Genomic DNA, 20054 nt, shown 5'->3' with positions numbered 1-20054 from the left:
GAGTTGTTGTCGGTGCTTGTTATCCTGACTTTGCTGCTTGCTTGCTCTGTTTGCAGGAGGCTGTGGCTATGATTGCCTCCTTCTGGTCTGAGTGCTTTGTGTTCTTTTCCATGTGGTATGTTCTTTTAGGTGGCAGTTAAGATTTGAATTTACTTTCAGTGTGAAGAGTTCTGACTGGGCCAGAGATAAAGGCAGTTTCCCCAGTTGTCAGAAACATGGATGCCTCCTGGCACTAATCTCTTAGAGATATTCTGATTTCATTATATCTCTCTGACTACTGTGTGGGCTACACTCATAATAGCAATTATCTAACACTTAAGTTTTTTCTATATGTCAGGCATCATTCTAAGTGCTTTGTCTGTCTTAAGTAATTTAATAAGAAAGTCAACTCTATTAGGTAGGATACATTATTTTCTGCACTTAACAGATTTTTCCTGGTGCTGCAGACTTCCTGCTGAATAGTCACTGATATATATGAGGTGAATTTAACTTTTCCTGGGGAGGGGCAGAGGATTCTTCTTGGAAGAATTAATAGTGAATTTCAATATGACACTAGTTTTTAAATTTGATCTTCTCTGTGACTCATATTATCTTTTACAAATGATAGCGACCTCTTCCTTTATCTTTTAAACATTTATTATGAGTCAATTCCTGCTTTAAGCTCATATATATATATATACATATACATATATATGTATATATATGTATATATATGTATATGTATATGTATATATATATATACACACACATTTAACTCTCACACTCCTTTGAGAGAGCATTATAATTTTCCCCATTTCACAACAGAGTGAATTGAGGCACTTGTTAATTTTTCCAAGTGACCCAAGATTAGTAAATGTCAAAGCTGGGGTCTGTATCCACCAAGTCTGGTTCCTGAGTTACCCACTAGTGTCTAAGGCTGTTACCCCATCAATGTCAAATAAGTTATAATTATGTCTGTATAGCTTAACAGTTCAGGAACCACACTCCTTCATTCTTTGATATTATAAGTGCCTATAAAACTATCAATATAAGACAACAAAAATCACGCACATTTCTTTCAATTAGATTGTAAACCATGAATAATCAATATAAGTGAGTGGACACAGATGAGGACATAGTTGAGGACTAGACCTTGGCGCTATGAGGTCCAGTGCTAAGAACAGGCACAACTGGGGTAATGATCCATTCTGCTGATCAAAGCATGGCATCTAGGTGATACATCAAGAGTAATAGAGTCCAGAGTATTATTATTGAGCACAGGAGAGTTATAAGTGGGCTCTCAATGTTGGGAGATTATCAAGAGGTAGCAAAGACAAGGACTAAGTTTCAGGGTCAGCACTTTAGCAGGGTGAGAGCCTTCATGGGTGCTCAAGAGAAAGCATCAGAACTTAGAAAATGGTAGAACTTCAGTTTTCAGAATTGGGGCACCACCTGAGAGCCAGACTGCCACACATGATGTGAGTCACATGGTATTGGATCAGATCTCTCTAATTTCATAGTTTCAAATGCTAAAACTGAACCTGATGAGTGGAGGGAGACCTGATCCTAACAGATGGGGAAGTAGTGTCTGACTCTGGAAAAATACTTTTTGTCAAAGAGAGGGCTTACTTATATCCTCTCTCAAGCATGGATCAATTGTTAGGACTGTGAGGATTATTTCTAGACTTTGATTGTATTTACTAGGTTCCTTCCTGGTTGGTTCTTGTGATTGAGGGATGACAGTTTCCTTAGACAAGCTGTCTGGTAAACACAGGAACAATCAGGGAGGAGAGGAAAACTTCTGTTCCCTATTCTCTCTTTATGGGAAGGTATGTCAGCAGTGTTCTTCTTAATCAGAAAGGGAGAATTAAGCCTATTTAGACATGGCATAACATCAGCAGTCAACTCTCTGATGCAAATGGAGACAAAGTAGTGGTCAGTGTTTATTCCTCACACCTGAAGACAAAAGGCGTTAGCCCAGAATCAGGAGAACAACAAAGGTAAACTGAGGTGGAGAACACGTGCTCCCCAGAGCATTCAGAATTGGATAATATTCCCAAGTAGACTGGAACTTAATTGTATTATTATCCTCACTTGATATTTATGCAGTGTGGTGTCAACAGATGGTATCAAGTATCTGTCCTGTGAACTTGATTATTTTTATGCAATTCTTGGTACAGAAGGTGTAGCACCACAGAAGAGGAATAAAAACAGGAACAAACAGGTTCATGAGTGGTACAGTGAAGACTTTATGAAAAAATATAAACTGTATTTTATTGATAAAAATTGTCCCATTTAGATTCTCAAATTTTAAAGTATGTTGATGAAATATAAATTTTGAGAAGTACAAGGCACCTAATTTTGAGAGAGCCATCCACTGGTGTCCTACTTAAAGAGCATTTATTACAAATATTTGAAGCTGCAAATATGCAAAAAGAATTTCTTATTATGTTAATTGCAAATAGAAACTGAGCTGGTAGCAAGTACATTACTCAAAATACTTGGTGGCTCATTTCCTTTGAGGGTATTTGATAGTCAGATGATGAAATGTAGATTTCATACATTTAAACTGAGGTCCTCTGCATGTTACCTTCTCTCTCAGAGTCCCCTGGTGCCTCCTGAGGTTTGCTACGTGGAGGGCAAAAGCTTTCCTTTGGCCACCAGTGTCCTCAGTGTTCTGGGTCAGAACCATCACTGCAGATTTGCTTTCACTCCTTTTCCTAGACTTTCAGGTGGAGCCATGTGAGACTATTTCCTGGTTCACATTCTTGCGTGTTCTCAATTCCATGGTACTTTCCCAGACTTCCCTTTATTTGACATGCATTTCGTGTCATTTCTGCCCATGAAAATTTTACCCGTGCTTTAAGGTCTACTCCAGCCCCAAGTGTAGAATCTGTTGAAGGTGCCCTTGGTGTCAGGAGTAGTGAGGGCACTTGGCATATGTTACCTAACGTGAGTCTCAAAAATGGAGTAATGAATACCTGGATAAACCTGTTCTTTCTGTCCTATTTCCCTAAAAGATTTTGATAAAGTCAGAGGGTTGTAGGATTTTATTTATTGATTTATTTTTTACTTTATAGATAGAAAAATTGGATTTAAAGTAATTTGCCAGGTTTGGGCTAAGACACGATTTGAATCAAACTTGGAATTTTTGATGACTGGTCCTGTTTGCTAAAATTTTATGCAAGCATCTTTTGACTCCTTAAGTTTGGTCTCTTTCTAAACCACTATAATCCTTTCTTCAAAATTTTATGCATCATTCTCTTACTAATATTATTGTGTAAATCTTGTACTCCTTTATTATGAATCCTTTGAAGGAAGGTAGAAACTGGGACTTGATGGTCTGGTACCACTTACAATGCCCTCCACGGGGCTTTGCATACACTAAGCCCTTAATAAGCTTAATAAGCTATTTTGCATGCACACATAGAATTTGCCCAAGCCCAGACTTTAAGTAAGCAGATGCATTTCCCTTAAGTTGCCCGATAACAAATGTGTATGTATGACTGTTTAATAATTACTATGTTCCAATGACACACATGTAGTAAATAATACTTTGACAATGTGATTTCAAGCTAAGTGTCTTTCTGAATTTAATTAAGATAATATGCTATTATATTCCTTTCTCTACAGAAATTAATGGAAAAGAAGTAATATATTATCACAAACTATTAGCAGAAAGATGATTTTTTTCTTTTTCAGTTTCCATTTTATTGTCAAACCTCAAATTAAGCACTCATGATTTTAATCGGAATATAGGCTCCACGTGGGCAGGGGCCTTATCCATCACTGTCATGGATAAATCACCAGTTTTAGAGTAAAAAGTAGATTTTTAAATGATGTTTGTTAAATGATAAGTGTGCCTTTAGTTTCATCGGATGATGAAACTTTGGTTCTTTAGATAATGTATTATTAGGAGTAGAAGATGTAAGACATTTTCAGGTAGGTTATTACTTTTAATCACTTTTAATCTTCAAGAGAATCCTGAGAAGTAATAGCATTATTTTCATTTTACAAGATGATGAACTGAGGCTCAGGGGATGAAGTGACTCTTGAATGCCTTTCAAGTCTCAAATTCAATATTCCTACACCAAATCCTGTGTCCTTTCTGCGTGACCATATAGTAGGTAGAGGATATAAGTATAGAACAGAATATTGGCAAGGGTCATCTTGTTAGTTATATGCAATATGTTGGATTTTGGCATCAGAAAGATGGTAACACCAAAGAAGCAATGGCACTGAGCGTGGTGGGAGAGTCTGAATGCGTGGCCACTTTGAGTGGCCCTTTGAGCTTCACTTTAGGGGAAAAGCTACGAGTGCCATTTTATTCTCCTTTTACTTCCCTTGCCTCCGTGTCCCAGCTTATCTGAGCCATAAACTATTTAAGGCTTCAAATTGTACCACAGGCTTCTAAATATCCTTTTGTACTCTGTAGTTTTTGTTTCTACCAGCTGAAAAGAGACAGCTGACTCCTTTGGTATTTTTATACATTGTGCTTTATTGTTTTCCTCCAGTGTTTTCCACCCGGCGCCCAAAGTGCAGATGCTGTGATTGCTACTTCTAGCTCAAGACATCTGTTTTTCAGTAGGTCCTTTTCTTTCTTTCATTCTCGATTATAATCTTTATGTGCCACTGCTAAAGTATAGAGTGGAAACGTATCTGATCTTGTCCTTGCAAGAATGAATGCTCTGCTTTTAGCCTCTAGATTCGGTGGAGGGCAATCTCAGTTTCAAGTTGCATTTGTACACTAAAAATCATCAAATCTAAGGACTTTCACATAGTCTTCTAAGCAGAGCTATTTGATGCAGCCACACTCATTTGAAGTCCATAAGTCTAGGCACAATTTCCAGTGGGAGCATATAAGAAGCACAGGGAAAACAATCAATTTGTTTAAGGTCATTTTTCTTTATGTGCTCTCTCCCTGCCTTCCCCCAACTCCTGATCCATATCAGAATGTACACAGTCCATAACTAAAAAGTGCTACCTTCTGTAAAACCCACTCAGAATTATGATCACTTAGTTCTAAGGCCACATTTTCTGCATAGACTGTAGTTGGCATGTCTATGGATTAGTTGAAAACACTTAAAAATCGAGAGATTTCAAACATGATTCTGTATTTCTGGTTCTTCATGGAAAATGGTACGGTGTGATAGCACAAGGCTCCTGTTCTCAACCGTCATCACTGGGTGTGGAGCAGAGAATGACTTCTGGAGGTGCGATTGGGCTCTCACTTCACTTACTTACCTGCTTGGCTCCTAGTGCCCTATCATAAATCAAGAAGCAATTTTCACTCTCTATATAGTATTATATTGACAAATAATTTACTAAGTTTTATTTCTAGCCACATGTAATTTGCCTCTTTTTGAGCCTAAAAGACTATAACATTGTCAAGATATCTTTTTAAAATAAGCCCAGAAGAGAAATGTAGTAGGAATTATTTTAAAAGAGTCTCTTTTACAGTGTGGAAAATATAACATTAATCATTGCTTCTATTCTCAAAGTTTTAATGCAAAGAACTCTGGGTCTGAAGCTAGAAGACCTGGTTTTGAGTTCTGGCTCTGCCACTTGCTGACTTTGACCTTGAATGAGTTCCTTTACTTTCCTAAGCCTGTTTCATCCTCTCTGCAAGGGGGATGAGTGTATTTGCCAACCTCATGGTCATGCGTATCAGATGTGATCACGGATGTGAAAGTTCTGGATGCCATATGGCACTGTGTAAGGGTACAATGTTTTATGGGGGAGTAGAGCAATAGCATATGGCTTCTTAAGGAGCTCGGAATCTGTTTACAGACACAGTGCTTAAATATAATATAAATAACAGTTGAAAATATCTTATTCCATTTAAGAGCTGGAGACATTAAATTGCTCTCAGGCTTGAGACAATGTGTGTGGTCATTCAGGGTAACCAAATTCAAAACCAAAAGGACAAATATGGTATTTTTTTCCATTCATTTGTTGACTTAATCCACAAATTTTCTTTATTTACTCTGTAATAAGAATCATTATAAGTGCTAGGGATAAAGTAATGAAATAGAATGTCTAGGTTTCTCCCCTTATAGCAGTTTATATTTTAGTAGATGGGGAAGAGATATATGTGGATCTATAAACAAGTAGATAAGCAAGTAGATTCATGTCTTAATTTCAAATACTGTTAAGTACCATGAAGAAAATAAATACAGGTTTTATGATAAAGCTAATGAGTTGTTCCCATATAACTCTTGGCATATGATCTCCCCCCCACTTTGTTTTTATTATGCCAAAAGAGACACAGTACCATTTAGACAATTGTGTTGGGTACAGTTCAGTGGAATTAAGTATATCACAAATTGTGCTACCATCACCGCTTCCTACTTGTAGAAAATTTTAATATCATTCCATATTGGAAACTCTATTCCCATTAGACAATAATTCTTTATTTCTCCCTACGTCTACCTCCTAGCAACCTGTATTTTACTTTCTGTTTCTGGGAATTTGCTTATTCTAAATATCTCATATAAGTAGAATCATATAACATTTATACTTATTGTAGCTTAATTTCACTTGGCACGTTTTCAAAGTTTATTTATGTTGTACATATCAGGATTTTATTCCTTTGTAAGACTGAATAATATATATGTGTATTTTATTGTTCCATACATATCTGTGCCATAGTTTGTTTAAACATTTACCATATTGCAGTTTAATATGATTTGATAAAAAGTCTAATTTGTAGAATACTGTACAGTGTACCAAACACTTTTGTATTCCTTGTACATTGCCAGAAGAATGTTAACTTGGGGAATACTGGTTAAATTTTTGTTGAATTGTAGTGGTATCTGGCATGGTAATTTTGTAGAATATTTTAGTTGATGTGTCTTGAATTCTCATTCCAACCACTTAAGGAAGAAGGTAAATATTTGGAGACAACAAAGTCAGTAGGTTTTCTGCAAATATGAAATAACAATGGCTGTGTTTTGGATCAGTTCTACCTACCCCACTAATGTAGGACTGTCCTCTCTTCAGAGTGTTCTTTGGAGCATTTTTAAGAATAGACTCAGGTAATAGGCTTCCACTGCCACCTTGGGACATGATTTCACAATCTAATAATCTTACCATTGGGAAAATTTCTCATGATTGCACATTTAACCACTTGACTCCCATTGTGCAAGGTGACTTCAGACTGCTGGGACATAACTTGCTTGGCAACCAAGGGAAACAAATCTATCCATGAAGAAGATTTTAGAAATATGCTGCTGATAGCAAAGAAAAAGGATAGTTAATGTGGGTTTTGTGGTTGATTTTATTCGTAAAGTGAAGTCCTAGATATTGGAAAGAATAAAAAAGTGAGATTTAAAAGGGTGCTGAAATTTTGTTGCAAAAGGAACAAGCCAGAAGGCAATATATTAGAGACTTACTGTGGATGGAGGTTTATAGCACACGTCAGTTGGTGCCTTGATTCTTAATCAGTTGAGTTCTTAGTTGCTTAAGCTATTAACTGAGAGCTGAGTATAGTACTTTGCTACATTAATATCTGAAAATGTTCCACTCTCCTTCATCCCTTAAAGACAGGTCATTAAGATATATGTAGTTATGTACAAACATTGAGCATATAACAAGGAGTATGTATAAGATATAGTTATAAAAGTGCAGGTGCAAGCAAGCCTTCCTGTCTTCCATGATGCATCCTGTAGACATTGCTGTGCGTGGTTTAATGCTGACACAAATGGTCATCCAAAAATTTTGCTTCAATTCTTACCCTTAAAGTAAAGTATGAACCCTGATGAACTTGATAAAGCAGCCTCTTCTTGGATCCATTTCTGTTAGTTTCTTTTGAAGGCAGAATGCCATGCTTTTTAGCATAGAGCAGTCACTGTCCTCTTAAATTTATTTGCTTCTATTATTTTTGGATGGTAATATTGAAATGCGTTAATGTGGCACTTTTGGGGGGATGGTTGTATAAGGAGAGGTCTTCAGATGCACAACCTGAGCTCTTCAGTTCATTTACATCTGACAGGGTCCTGTGTTGAAGGCATCTTCTAAGTGCAATGGTTTGATGGTAAAGATCTTTTTCTTTCTTGATCATGTGCTGTTAACTAGCTAGTGTTGGCATAGTAGCCATACTAGATGGCTGAATGCACAAAGAAAAGAACCCTTTATGATGACAGGTATAGCCACAGTGAGAATAAATGACCATCTTGGGCTGTACATCTTATCCTAACAAAGAACCCTTAAGGTTTAGTTTTCTTCATGATTTTCATTTATACTTTCACTCCTTCAATAGCATGAAACAGTGGGGTGGAGTGGGTTTTTTCCCTGTCTTTTTGTCATTTCTGAATAGAAAAGTTATGCCAGAACAAAAGGAATAAAAGTACAGAATAGTCCCCATGTAACAAATGCAGAATATTTAGAACTGACTTCATTAGAAAAAGGAATATTTTGTTTTGAACTTTATCTATGGAATTTAGATGTATGCAGGCCTATATCTGCTTTTACTGTGCATAATTACAAAATTAAATAATAAGCTTATGATGAAATAGTCATCTACGAAAGGCTATATATAACTGGAAGGGATTTTTTTTCTTACTGTATTTAGTGATTCTCTCACTACCCATGGTTATAAAATGTACTCATCTCTGTCATTTGGGGTGGATGCTTTGTAGATTGTCTACATTCCAAAAACACTGACACCTGTTTGTAGCCATCTTATTACATAGCATCATTGAAATATGTGGTTGAGAGACAGTAGATCCAAATTTTTCTGATTGTTGGCTTTTTTACCTGAAGTGCTTGTAGGAGAGAACAAATAGGAAATGAAGTTTTTGTCTATTTTCAATGGTACAGCCCTCTTTTATAATATTAAGATTTTGACAGTAAGATAAGTTTTACAGTAAATTTTGTAAGCTAAGTTTACTTTCAATAACTAGCTCTAATACATTTTAAATTTTAGCTTAGTTAGACTAAATTTGCTCGTGTGTCATTGTTTAATATCATACATTTTTATAGTGGATCTGTATGTTGGAATCTCATTTTTTTGTTTATATTATATAACCACATTGCCTTTTGTTAATCATTTTTTCCTTAGAAAGAACATATTTGGATCCAGGAAACAATAGTTATATATATATTTTTAAAGTCAATAAATAAATGTAAAATATGAGGCATTAAATACAAAACAGATATTTGGAGAAATAAGGTAGTTTAAGATTAATTTTGAGAAGTGAAAAGAGATATGGCATTTATATCTGATGGATTCATTGCCCTTTATCTATCTATAGCCTCTGGGAAAGGAGGGAAATACTTCAACTGGTCATGTAAGAATGAAGGACAGACATTTAATGCAGTCTTCTTTGTGATGCTTAGTAAGACAGGTATGAAAATTAATCAGTTGATTATTCCTCATGAATAAAGAGGTTAATCCAAGTTCAGTGGAGTAGACAATGGGGAATAAAGGGAAGGGAGGAAGGGGAGATTAATAAAGGACAGTGCAACGAATCTGACATAACCTTCCTATGTACATATATAGATATACCACAGTGACTCTCACCATTGTGCACAACCTCAATAAATTAATTTAAAAAATAACTATGGGTAAATTGCAGAAAGATCAGTAGAGGGAAGGGAGCAGGGGGCAGGGGAAAGGGAGAAAAAGGAGAGGAAATGAGGATTGAATTAGAATGAGATATATTCCATGCTTTTATAATTATGTCAAAATGGATTCTACTGCCATATATAATTAAAAAGAACCAATAAAAAATATGTCAATCCCAGCATTTTAAATGACTGTACCATAACTAGCATCTATGGATTCCTTACTATGTGTCAGAATTTGTGCCGAGACCTTTACACAAATTAACTCATTTACTGTCCCACCAGCTCAGTGAGGCAGGAACTATGATCCAAATATTACAGAAGATAAACTGAAGCTTTGTGAAATTAAATAGCACTCTAACAGCCAGCGTGTAGCCAAGTCACAAACCCTCATGTCTTATTGCCATATTAGACTAAATTTGTTACATTTCCAAACTGGAATAAACAATTCAGGATCTTCTCAATGGGCCAGTAGGATGGTAGCCAAATTTAAAAAGTAGTTTTTAGCCATCTCCTCTTGGACTTGAATGCAGGAAACAGTCAATCAAAAAACAAATAAAGATTTCATTATTTTAGTCTCTTTCACCCTCTATGAAATTCTAAACTTGGTTTTGTTTAGATAAGCATGCTTTCACATAGAAGTCAATGTGATTTTTTTTTTGCTTAAATAGAGCAGGGTTGACATATTTGGCAATGAAATTATAGGATGCTTAGTTAGATGTGAATTTCAGATAAATTCCATTTTAAGTTGGCATCCTGCATTTTATTTGGCAAACTTACCTAAGGCTGCTACTTCTCATGTAGAATTCCATTAGGTCTAATCTCAATAGACTGGTGTCTAGTAGAAGTAAGGCACTTAGCTCTGAAAGTATTAACTCACAGTTCACCAGACCATGCAGTTTGTATAAATGATAAATGGTGCATCATTTAGAACTTGATCATTTTATAGGCCCATCATACACAGTAATGGGATACAGTGGTACTTAGTTTATTCAGTGTCATGGCAATTAGGTGATTTTCTTTTGATAATTTTCTAGTTAACTAGAACTAGCACTTAATTTTAGTCTTTTTCTTAGCACATAACTGTCTAAAATGCATCATGTGCTATTAGGCTCCATTATAGGATATGTGGACAATAGTTCAATCAAGAAGAAAACTGAGTCAGTGAGCAGATTCAGGACTTGCCTTAACCACTTATTTCTTGTCTTCAAATTGTTCTTTCAGTTGCTGACATGTAATCTGGGGATTCTAATACATGCAGAACTTAGTTCAAAGAGTTAACATGAGGGTTTATGAGATATTGAATTAGCCAATACATTTTAAGCTGAAAAACTATAAAACATACATAGTAATGTTAATAAATTCTACTATGCTATGCTCTATATATCTCAACTTTGAGGAGTATTTGTCTCATATTTAATAATTCTGAGATATTGTACATGTATTGATGTCTATTTTCTAATATGCCCATATCAATATTCATTTTGCAGATATATTGGAGGACATTCTTTATTAGTCCTGCTTCTATTTTTAGCCATGGCTTCATATTCTTTTAATTCTGTAGATTTAGGATAAATTCTTAAAAGTTAACTTAAGTTCTTACCTGCGATTAAAGCACATGCTTTTTTGAATGTGTGGCCCAAAGACCTTTATTTCCCCCTTATTCCTAGCCAGAATATATTCCAGACAATATTGTTAATATAGAAAATGCCTACAGTTTCTTGAGTGCCTGCTCTATGAATAGCTTTGTGTTAGATATTTTATAGTACATTGTATTTATTCTTTACAGCAGTTTACTAATATGTAATAGTATTCATGCATTCCATATGTGGGCATTGAGAGTCAAAATCATTAAGTAAACCTGAAAGTTTCATTAAACTATGTGTTAGAGCCCAGGGTCAAATGAGGGTAGGTATTTCTGATGTTCAGGCCCATCTTCTGAGAGAAGAACCTCTGAAGAAATAATAGCACCTCCGACTTATCATATATCTTTCTTTTAAGTTCAAATTTCACATGATTTCTTGTTTATTATAATGACATTTTTGTTTGAGAAAATAGTTGACATTCCCATTTTATAGAGAGAAAAGGAGGACAAGTGATTCTTTTGTAACAGCAGGTGCACAGGGATGTAGCTTAGCCTTGATCATTTCAGGTGTCTTTCTAGTGCTTTGATAAATCTTAAATGATTGTTTTCTTTTTGCCTTACAGTATTTGTCTATTTTGGGTACTATAACTAGAGCTTTAGAATATTGTATGTTTCCAGAGAAATCATTTAAATGATAATACATTTTTATTCCATATCATTTCAACTTGTGGGTGGCAAAAGCATTGCACAAATCCAGCGCTTCGACTTCATGCTTTTAGGCATAAATCATTTGTGTTCCTGGGTTTTTGTGCCTACCAAAATTGTAGTGCCAAGGGGAAATAAATGCAAGTATAAAATTTGGGTGAAGGAAACAAGTAACTGTGATTTTTTTATGAGGCTTGTATTTGCTGCCAGGCAATCCTTAGAAACCAGTCAGGCTTTCTTGGCTAAATCTCTAAGGTTAACTACTAAGCAGAATCCAAAAGGTGGGTTCATCTTAAGACATTGACATAGCAAATACATTGAACATTTTAAATCATCTGTGTCAGTTCAGAAAGAGTTGAGAAACTTACTTAGATTCCAAAATATATGTTTTGAAGTTACAGAAGAAAATGTGACCTACGTAGGTTAATAATATTATTGGTATAAGAAAATGCAACTCTATAAACTTTTGATGATAATTTACAAGACAAGAAATCTAGATTCTAGTTCTCTAACAGGAAGGTTCTAATAATGTGCTTGGTAGTATGGCTTTAAATACTGTAATGTGATGATATTGGATATATGATGCAGAATGAAAGAATAGTCATAGTAAAAATAAAGTGAACATTTAGCTTCTGGATTATATGTGTGTGTGTGTGTGTGTGTATAACACAGCACAGTGTTATTAGTAGAGTTACATGATTATTTCTAAATTTGTTACCACATATTCCTATACACACAGAAATATGCATATGTGAGTCCCTTGTGCTTTAATATCTTTTTTTTAATATATCTCCCGCTAACTTTCTGTCCCTCTCAATACTGATATTATTATCTACCTCAAAAATAAACACTATTTCAGTAAATAATTTTGATATAGTAGATATAGCTATAGTATTTTTCACAAAATGCAAATCAGGTTAGACATTATTGGATAAAACCAACGATGTAGAGAAACATTGCCCTGGATTCACATTTAGTAGGATTATTATAGTAACCTACAGCTAGAATACAGAATGATTTCATTTTGATGGGCATATTCTGCTTCTATAAAAAAGCAACAATAACAATTATAAATTGTACTTATGAAATGCTTTAGGGTTACAAAATCTTTTACCAATTTTTTGACCCATTTGAAAGCCAACCTAAACAATCCACCCTCGTTTTGATATTGTTAGCTTCTCCCTTTATTCCGGCTCTCTGCTGCACCTGTTCAAATCTCTCTAGTCACCACTCCACCTTTACTTTCCTTCTCTGCACTTTTCTATGACAAGCAATCTCATCTGTTTTGATTTCCTCATCTTCGGCTTCATCTTCCATCATTCCATCAACAGGTATACTGTTCTTATTATCACTGTTTGCATTTGCTGAATATAGTGGAAATTTGATTTTTTTTACATGCAAATATACAATGAAACTTCTCTATTAAAAAATTCATTTCCTTTATTCTGAATTATAAAAAATCAATGCATCGGGCTGGGGCTGTGGCTATGTGGTAGAGCGCTTGCCTAGCATGTGCGAGGCAGTGGATTCAATTCTCAGCACTACATATAAATAAATAAGTAAAAATAAAGGTTTATGAACAACTAAAAATATTTTTAAAAAAATCAATACATCGGTTCCTTCATTAACTATATCTTGAGATCCTGGATCCAGATGATGTTCTATATGCTTGAGCAGTGTCTAATAGACAAGGTTTCTGCCCTCATGGAAATTACATTTTAATGGGGAGAAGATTTGTTTTTATAAACATGTAAACAAATATTTAAAGAAATAAATAGGTTAATTTCAGATTGTGATACCAGAGAAGATACTGCAGGATTTGGGGAGAGAGAGACTACATGCAGGTGGTCTCCCTGCACACTGGCTAGCAGGACAGGCAGGAGATGGTGTCTGTGGAGGTGATCATGAAAAGCAGATCACCACACACAGACCAGAGGGAGAGCCCTCAGGCAGAGCAAATATCTAGAGCAAGGTCTAGAATGAAAGAAGGAAGGCCAGTGTGACTGAAGGGTAGGGACTATGGAGAACAGGGACATGAAGGGAAGTCAGAGAGGTTGAGAAGGGAGATGATGGGCTCTTCTTTTTCAGTAGGATATTTAGTTTTTATTCTCATTTCAGTGAATAGGTAAATCCTGAGGTTTTCAGCAAGAGATGAGTGTGGAGGGGTAATACATGAACTGCTTTACATTTTCTAAAGATCATTCTGGGCCCTTGCTTTTATCAATTGGAGAATTCGACCTTAAGGGTTGATTTCTCTACTAAATTTGTTTGTGAATGTCCATGCCATTGTATTTAGTTTAGACCAAGTTTGTCTGAATATAAGGTTAATGTAGAGAAATGTTCTAAAAAGCCTTTAATATATTGCCTGACATGACTTTTCTTCCCCCTGCCCTGCAACCGCAATATCTTAAGCTCAAGGGGAGAACAGGTGTTTGGAGTTTGCTGATTTCATTTCCTTCGGACATCAGGCTTCCTCCCCTTTTTCTTTCCATGCTCTCTTCCATAGACCAGTTAAACTTTGTGTTTCAATAGGGAAATGATCTTCCTCAGAGCATAACAGTTTTTAAATTCTTGCTTGTGTACAGTTAAGGTGTTTTTCAGATGGGAGGGAATAGGAGGGTTTCAAATCATCCAAAAGTCTGAAATCTCAGTGAGGATAACTGAACATGTAGCAGAAGGGGGGTGGGAAGGGGAGAAAGTCTGGGAGTCTGAATTGTCTTCCACTTTGATGGATTTTCCCTTCAGCATCTTGCACTCTCAAGGTTACCATTTCTCAATTGTCCCTTTTCCCTGTGTTCCTTGCAAGTTGCTGCTGCCTGAGGAGCAATGTCAAGGTTTCTTCTTCTGTATTTATCTTTTAGTTTTCAGTTAATTTTCACTCAGTTTTTGTACTTGCACTTAAATTTTGCTGTTTTTACAGATGAGTGTCACAATTCTAAATACTGGGGGAAATTTTTAAAGTGAGTCTGGCGGTTAGCAGGTAGGATGAGAAAGAACGCCCTCCCTCTGTGCTTTTGTACAAGGTCAGGAAGAAAAGTGCCATTCAGCTGCCCCCAGCTCCCCAGTTTGGTATTGCCTCTGCAAAAATCCTCATTCGCTCCATTACATTTTACTTTCTTCAAACTTGATGGTTAACTTAAAAGTCAGAGAAAACCTTTCAAAGTTGAATATTTCCTTTTCCTTTATTTTATTTTTTCGGTTGGACCTATCTCCTTTCACTTCTTTCTCTCACTTTCTTCCTGTTTGTTGTCTCCTACTTTCATTCTAAAGAGACCACATGTACTTGCTTCTTTCTCATGTGGAGACTGAAGGAGGTATTTGACTGTAAGGCAACACCAACCTTCAGGAAATACTTATTTGCCAGCTATTGTATTGGGCTGTACCTTGGATGAGGCTGTGTATATTCACAAATGGATAGGGGATGGTCCCTGTTTTCAGGGATCATATGTGAGAACATTGGATGAAGATAAGGAAACAGATCATACAGTGTGGCAACTGGCTGTTGTATATAAAGAAGGACACACACCATAGTCTTGAACAAATCTTATGTAAGGAATTCTAACCTGCACCATGATCAATGACTAGAAGTTACCCATTTTGGAGACTGGAATGGGGTAGGTGTCTGATATGTGTCAGATGACACAGGGTGAGATTTTGCTAGAAGTCACTGAGGAAATTTCTTAAGAGTTAAAATATAAATCATGAATGTGTGTGGATACAGAGATCAGGAGAATTGTCATAAAATAAGATTAGAGGCATAAAGAACCTGGTCCATGCATGTAATCCCAGCTGCTCAGGAGGTGGGTGCAGGAGAATCATGAGTTTGAGGCCAACCTCAGCAAGACAGTGAGGCCCCTGAGCATCTTAGTGAGACCCTGTCTGAAAATAAAAAAATAAGAAAGGGCTGGGTATGTGGCTCAGTGGTTAAGTGCCCTTGTGTTCAATTTCCAATATCAAAACAAAACAAAACAAAGAAACAGAAAAATAAAGCAAAACCCTGAGATAAGCTTTTTACACCCCACTAATGACTATGGACTTTTTTTTTTTTCTACAAATAGAGACTTATGGAGAGGTTTTAAGCAATGGTGTCTCGTGATCACATTTACTTACTTGGCTGTAGCATAAAGTCTTAGATTCAGTCAACAGTATTTATCAGGAACTTAATAAATACTGAAAAATCAGTTGTGAAAAAGGTTCTGCCTTTGGGTCCATAGGAAGGTGATATGCGTGGCAGGAAGTCTGGGTGGGATGCTGTGGTCAGTGAGAAATTCTGGTGGTCTGAATTGCAGTATTGCAGTCAGGGTAGGTATAAGTGTGTACATGTGAGATTCAGGAGATAGTAGTGGCAGTATATGGTGATTAGAACAAGGATGGGAAAATATGAGGACGTGAATATAGTGTTCTTTACAGCCTTCCAAATGTTGACCTGAATTCTCCTTTCTTTCTTTACTTTGACAGCCTGATGACTTTGTGGGTGTTTCTGTTTCCATATGTCTAGTTATCAGTCTGACCAGCTGTCAGTTCTGTCATCTCATCTGGTGGGTACACAATGGTATGGAAAAAATGATGGGTCATTGACCTCATAGCAGAGGCTATTTGCTATGGGAAAGCTATTATCAAGAATTATGCTAAGCAGCTCTTCCTGTCAGATGGGTTTTGCTGTTCATTCTGATACAATGATCTGCTGTACGGTTAGGTTGCAGGATTGGACGCAGAAGGGGAGGTAGAAAGTTGGAAATATGGGAAAAAGAGGGGGATTTAAAAACTAATAGCTGAGAGAAAACAAAGGCAATAGAATGGAAGGTTTGAAAAGGGCATTTGGTTTATCGAGAGAGAGAGAGAGCACTAAACCATATTTTTATTAAAACTCAATATTTCTCTAAGAGGCTTCCTGAGGACACTAGTGTCCTGTGTTAGTTACTCAGGGAAAAGATTTCTGGAAAATGTTTCTGAGAAGGCACATTTAACAATATGCATCTTAAAATTCTACTTAAATTTTTTGAACCCAGAATTTTACAAATGTATTTCTCCCTTTGTTTTTCACTAAGACTATGTTAATATTTTATGGAACTGGTACTTCACAGAACAAACTTAGGAAATGCTGATCTAATTAAGCAATGATTATAGTAACAGTTAACATTTATTGAGCATTTATTGTCTGCTATGACTAGTGTTAAACTTTACATGGATTTTTTTTCACTTAGTCTTCATACCAACAACACTATGAAATAGGTATTATTCTTATTTTTCTGACAATGAAAATATTCTAAATTATCAAGTAATTTGTTCAAAGTCATATGATCAGTAAAATGAAACCTTGATTCAAACCTATTGCCAGTAAAAAAAAAAAAGGATAATGATAGTATCTATTTCATTGTGTTGGTATGACAACTAAATGAAAGAGTCCATGTAAAGTAATTTTAAAGCTTAAACAACTGGCCCCTTGTACATTTTTTGGCGGCGGGGGTGGGTGCCAGGGTTGAACTCAGGGGCACTTGAGCACTGAACCACATCCCCAGCCCTATTTTTTATCTTTTATTTAGACAGGCTCTCAGTGAGTTGCTTAGTACCTTACTTTTATTGAGGCTGGTTTTGAATTCTCCTTCCTTCTGCCTCAGCCTCCCAAGCCACTGGGATTACAGGTTTGCACCACTGCACCCAGCTGCACATTTTCTTTTTTTAACATATCACAAGATTAAGATCCGTGGAACGTTTTCAGCCATAGATGCTACATTTCAGTAGCATCTCTTTGATCATATCATGAATGGGACTGCTTTCCTAAACCCTAAGGACCAAATATATTCTCTAATTTCATAAACAGTAAACCCTCAGTACATGCTAGTCAGTAGGCCAGACATTACATATACATTACCTCATATAATAGAAGAAACTAAAACAGGACAATCAGAAAACTTGCAATAGCAATTAAGGCTCGAGGGGGGGGGGGGAGAGGGAGAGAGAGAGGGAGGTAGGGGGAGGGGGTAGGTGGGGGGAAGGGAGGAAAGAAGGAAATCTAATTGTGTAACAATCACATAATTAGAAACTGCTAGAGCCCAGATTCAAATTCAGACAGTCCACTCAGGAATTCATGTTTTTAATCCTACAATACTTCTTCCTTGACATACAAATTAATGTGTACCACTTTCCCTTGTTAATAAATTTTAGCATGTATCTATATGAACATATGTAAGATATTAATTTATTTTCTCATGCATTATCCATGTAAAGACTTCTCTGAGATTATATACCCAATATTGCTACCACTGGGTCATAATTTTGAAGATGGAGTACATTTTGGAGGTAAAGGTGTGAGGAAAGGGTAACTTAAGGAATTCAGGAGGAAAAGAAATGAGGTTAGTTAAGAAAGTGACCCCAGGGAATTGCATTAGAAACAGAGTAGATGAGAATCTACAGGTCAAGCAAAACTGGAGTTCTTTGTAGGATCTAAGTCTGAAAAGCCCTGGGTGACATGAATATATTTTATCTCCCTCCATAAATAAATGTACATAGGATCTATTTCATATTAGTTTTGCTTTCCCCTTAGCAATGTAGTGGCTTATGTAAGGATACCAGAATTATATAATTCTGGATTTGAATGTTTACTGTATCATTAAATGCAACCTCAGGAAAATTTCCAGATTTTATCAATTATTAAATGGGAATGGACATACCTACATCCCAGTTTATTTTGCTAAAAGACCAAAGAAACAACATATAAATTGCAGGAGAAAGTAGGTGAACTATTATTATTGATAACTATCATTTTAGTATAACTTTTTTTTTTGCTTTCCTGAGTTTTATGGACTCACTTTGAAACTATTAATAACGTTAATTTGGTATTTTTTGTTCAGCCTCTTCATTTTTCTCCTATATCTCATAAAGTACAGAAAGGTGGATTTTAACAACATTGTGTCTCCAGGAACAGAGTTTCCACATTAGTTGGGTCAGGTTACTTTGCAAGTAAGGAAGCTCTGTTACTAGATGATTTTTTTGAAACACATTACAAAAAATAGATTTGAATTGACTTTATTCTGTGCAGGAATTCATTTGATCAATTTTATCTAAATTGTTTACACTAATCATGTGATTTTGTGTCAAAGAAAGTTTCTTTAGGAAAAAAGGAAAACAATAAATCATTTATTTAAAGATGATTTAAATGACTATGTTCTACATTTTGTTAATAAATTGAATCTGTTTATATGGGGAAGAAAGTGATAATATTTCTGAATTGATTTAGGCATTTATTAAGTGGGTAAAGTCTAACTCAGGCAAGACTTTGCTTAACTGTTGCTTTATATCAAGGTGCTCCAAAAGACTTTCACATGACCTCTTCATAGTTCATAAAAAGCAAACGATTTTAAATGCAAGAAGTACAATTTCCAGAGTTAAGTGTATGAAGGTCTCACAGAAGTTTTAAATGCAGTAGAATTAACAATAGAAATGTAATCATTTACTTAGGATTTTTATTTTTCTTTAATTTGCAGGATGAGTAAGAGATACTTACAGAAAGCAACAAAAGGAAAACTGCTAATAATAATATTTATTGTAACCTTGTGGGGGAAAGTCGTATCCAGTGCAAACCATCATAAAGGTAAGCTCTTCTGTTTCCTTCCTCAGCCGAGCACCCAAGTGGACTCCCCTTACCACAGACTGTCATGTTCCGCCTTCACTGTTCTGTTACATTTTATTAGGTATGGGTCCCCTCTGGCAATTCTCCTTAAGTAAAAATGCAGAACTGTCCTCAAGATGACTTTGGTAGGGGAAACATGGTATTTCCAGGATTACTGCCATTTCTGCAAATAACTGTTCAAAGAGAATACAATCTTCACTCTATCTTTCCTCCCCTTTTAAGATAGTGATATTAAAATGTTGAATTGGTGTGTAATGAACATGAGTTTCAGATTGCTGTCATCCTCATAGAGAAGGCGTCTTTAGTGATATATATTTTAATATATATTAAAACAGAGCACATATAAATTTTCTTTCTATACTTTTTGTGGCTCACGTTTCTTTATGCCAGGGTGTTTCTTCCACCATCATCTGGACTCCACCCTCCCCTGATCTGCAGCAGGCTCAGTTCTGCCATAGAATAGAGTGTGGCTATTTGTTCTATGTGCATGTGTTAAGCTTGGCAGCTCAAAATTATACCCTTCCTCTTTTTCCTGGCCATCAGACTCAGTATAATGAATAACTGCCTTTTCCAAGTGAGTTAAAATGG

General features: G+C 35.9%; 1 protein-coding gene across 4 annotated transcripts in view; it reads left to right on the top strand.

The window, feature by feature from the left end:
• The window catches only part of TAFA2 (TAFA chemokine like family member 2), a 445765-nt gene that overhangs the window by 261900 nt on the left and 163811 nt on the right, over positions 1–20054 (top strand). For 3 of the 4 annotated variants that reach the window (XM_079139701.1, XM_079139702.1, XM_079139704.1), the window contains one exon: positions 19321–19427. In XM_079139701.1, coding sequence (XP_078995827.1) covers positions 19322–19427 — 106 coding nt within the window. In that variant the 5' untranslated portion in view covers position 19321. Of the gene's footprint in view, positions 1–4493; positions 4564–19320; positions 19428–20054 lie in introns of all 4 variants that reach the window. The other variant, XM_079139703.1, reaches the window with a different exon arrangement.

Source organism: Sciurus vulgaris (genome assembly GCF_902686455.1).
Source record: "Sciurus vulgaris genome assembly, chromosome: 5".
Taxonomy (NCBI): Eukaryota; Metazoa; Chordata; class Mammalia; order Rodentia; family Sciuridae; genus Sciurus; species Sciurus vulgaris.
The sequence above is the reverse complement of the archived record's forward strand: the minus strand, read 5'-3'. Positions and strand labels throughout refer to the sequence as shown.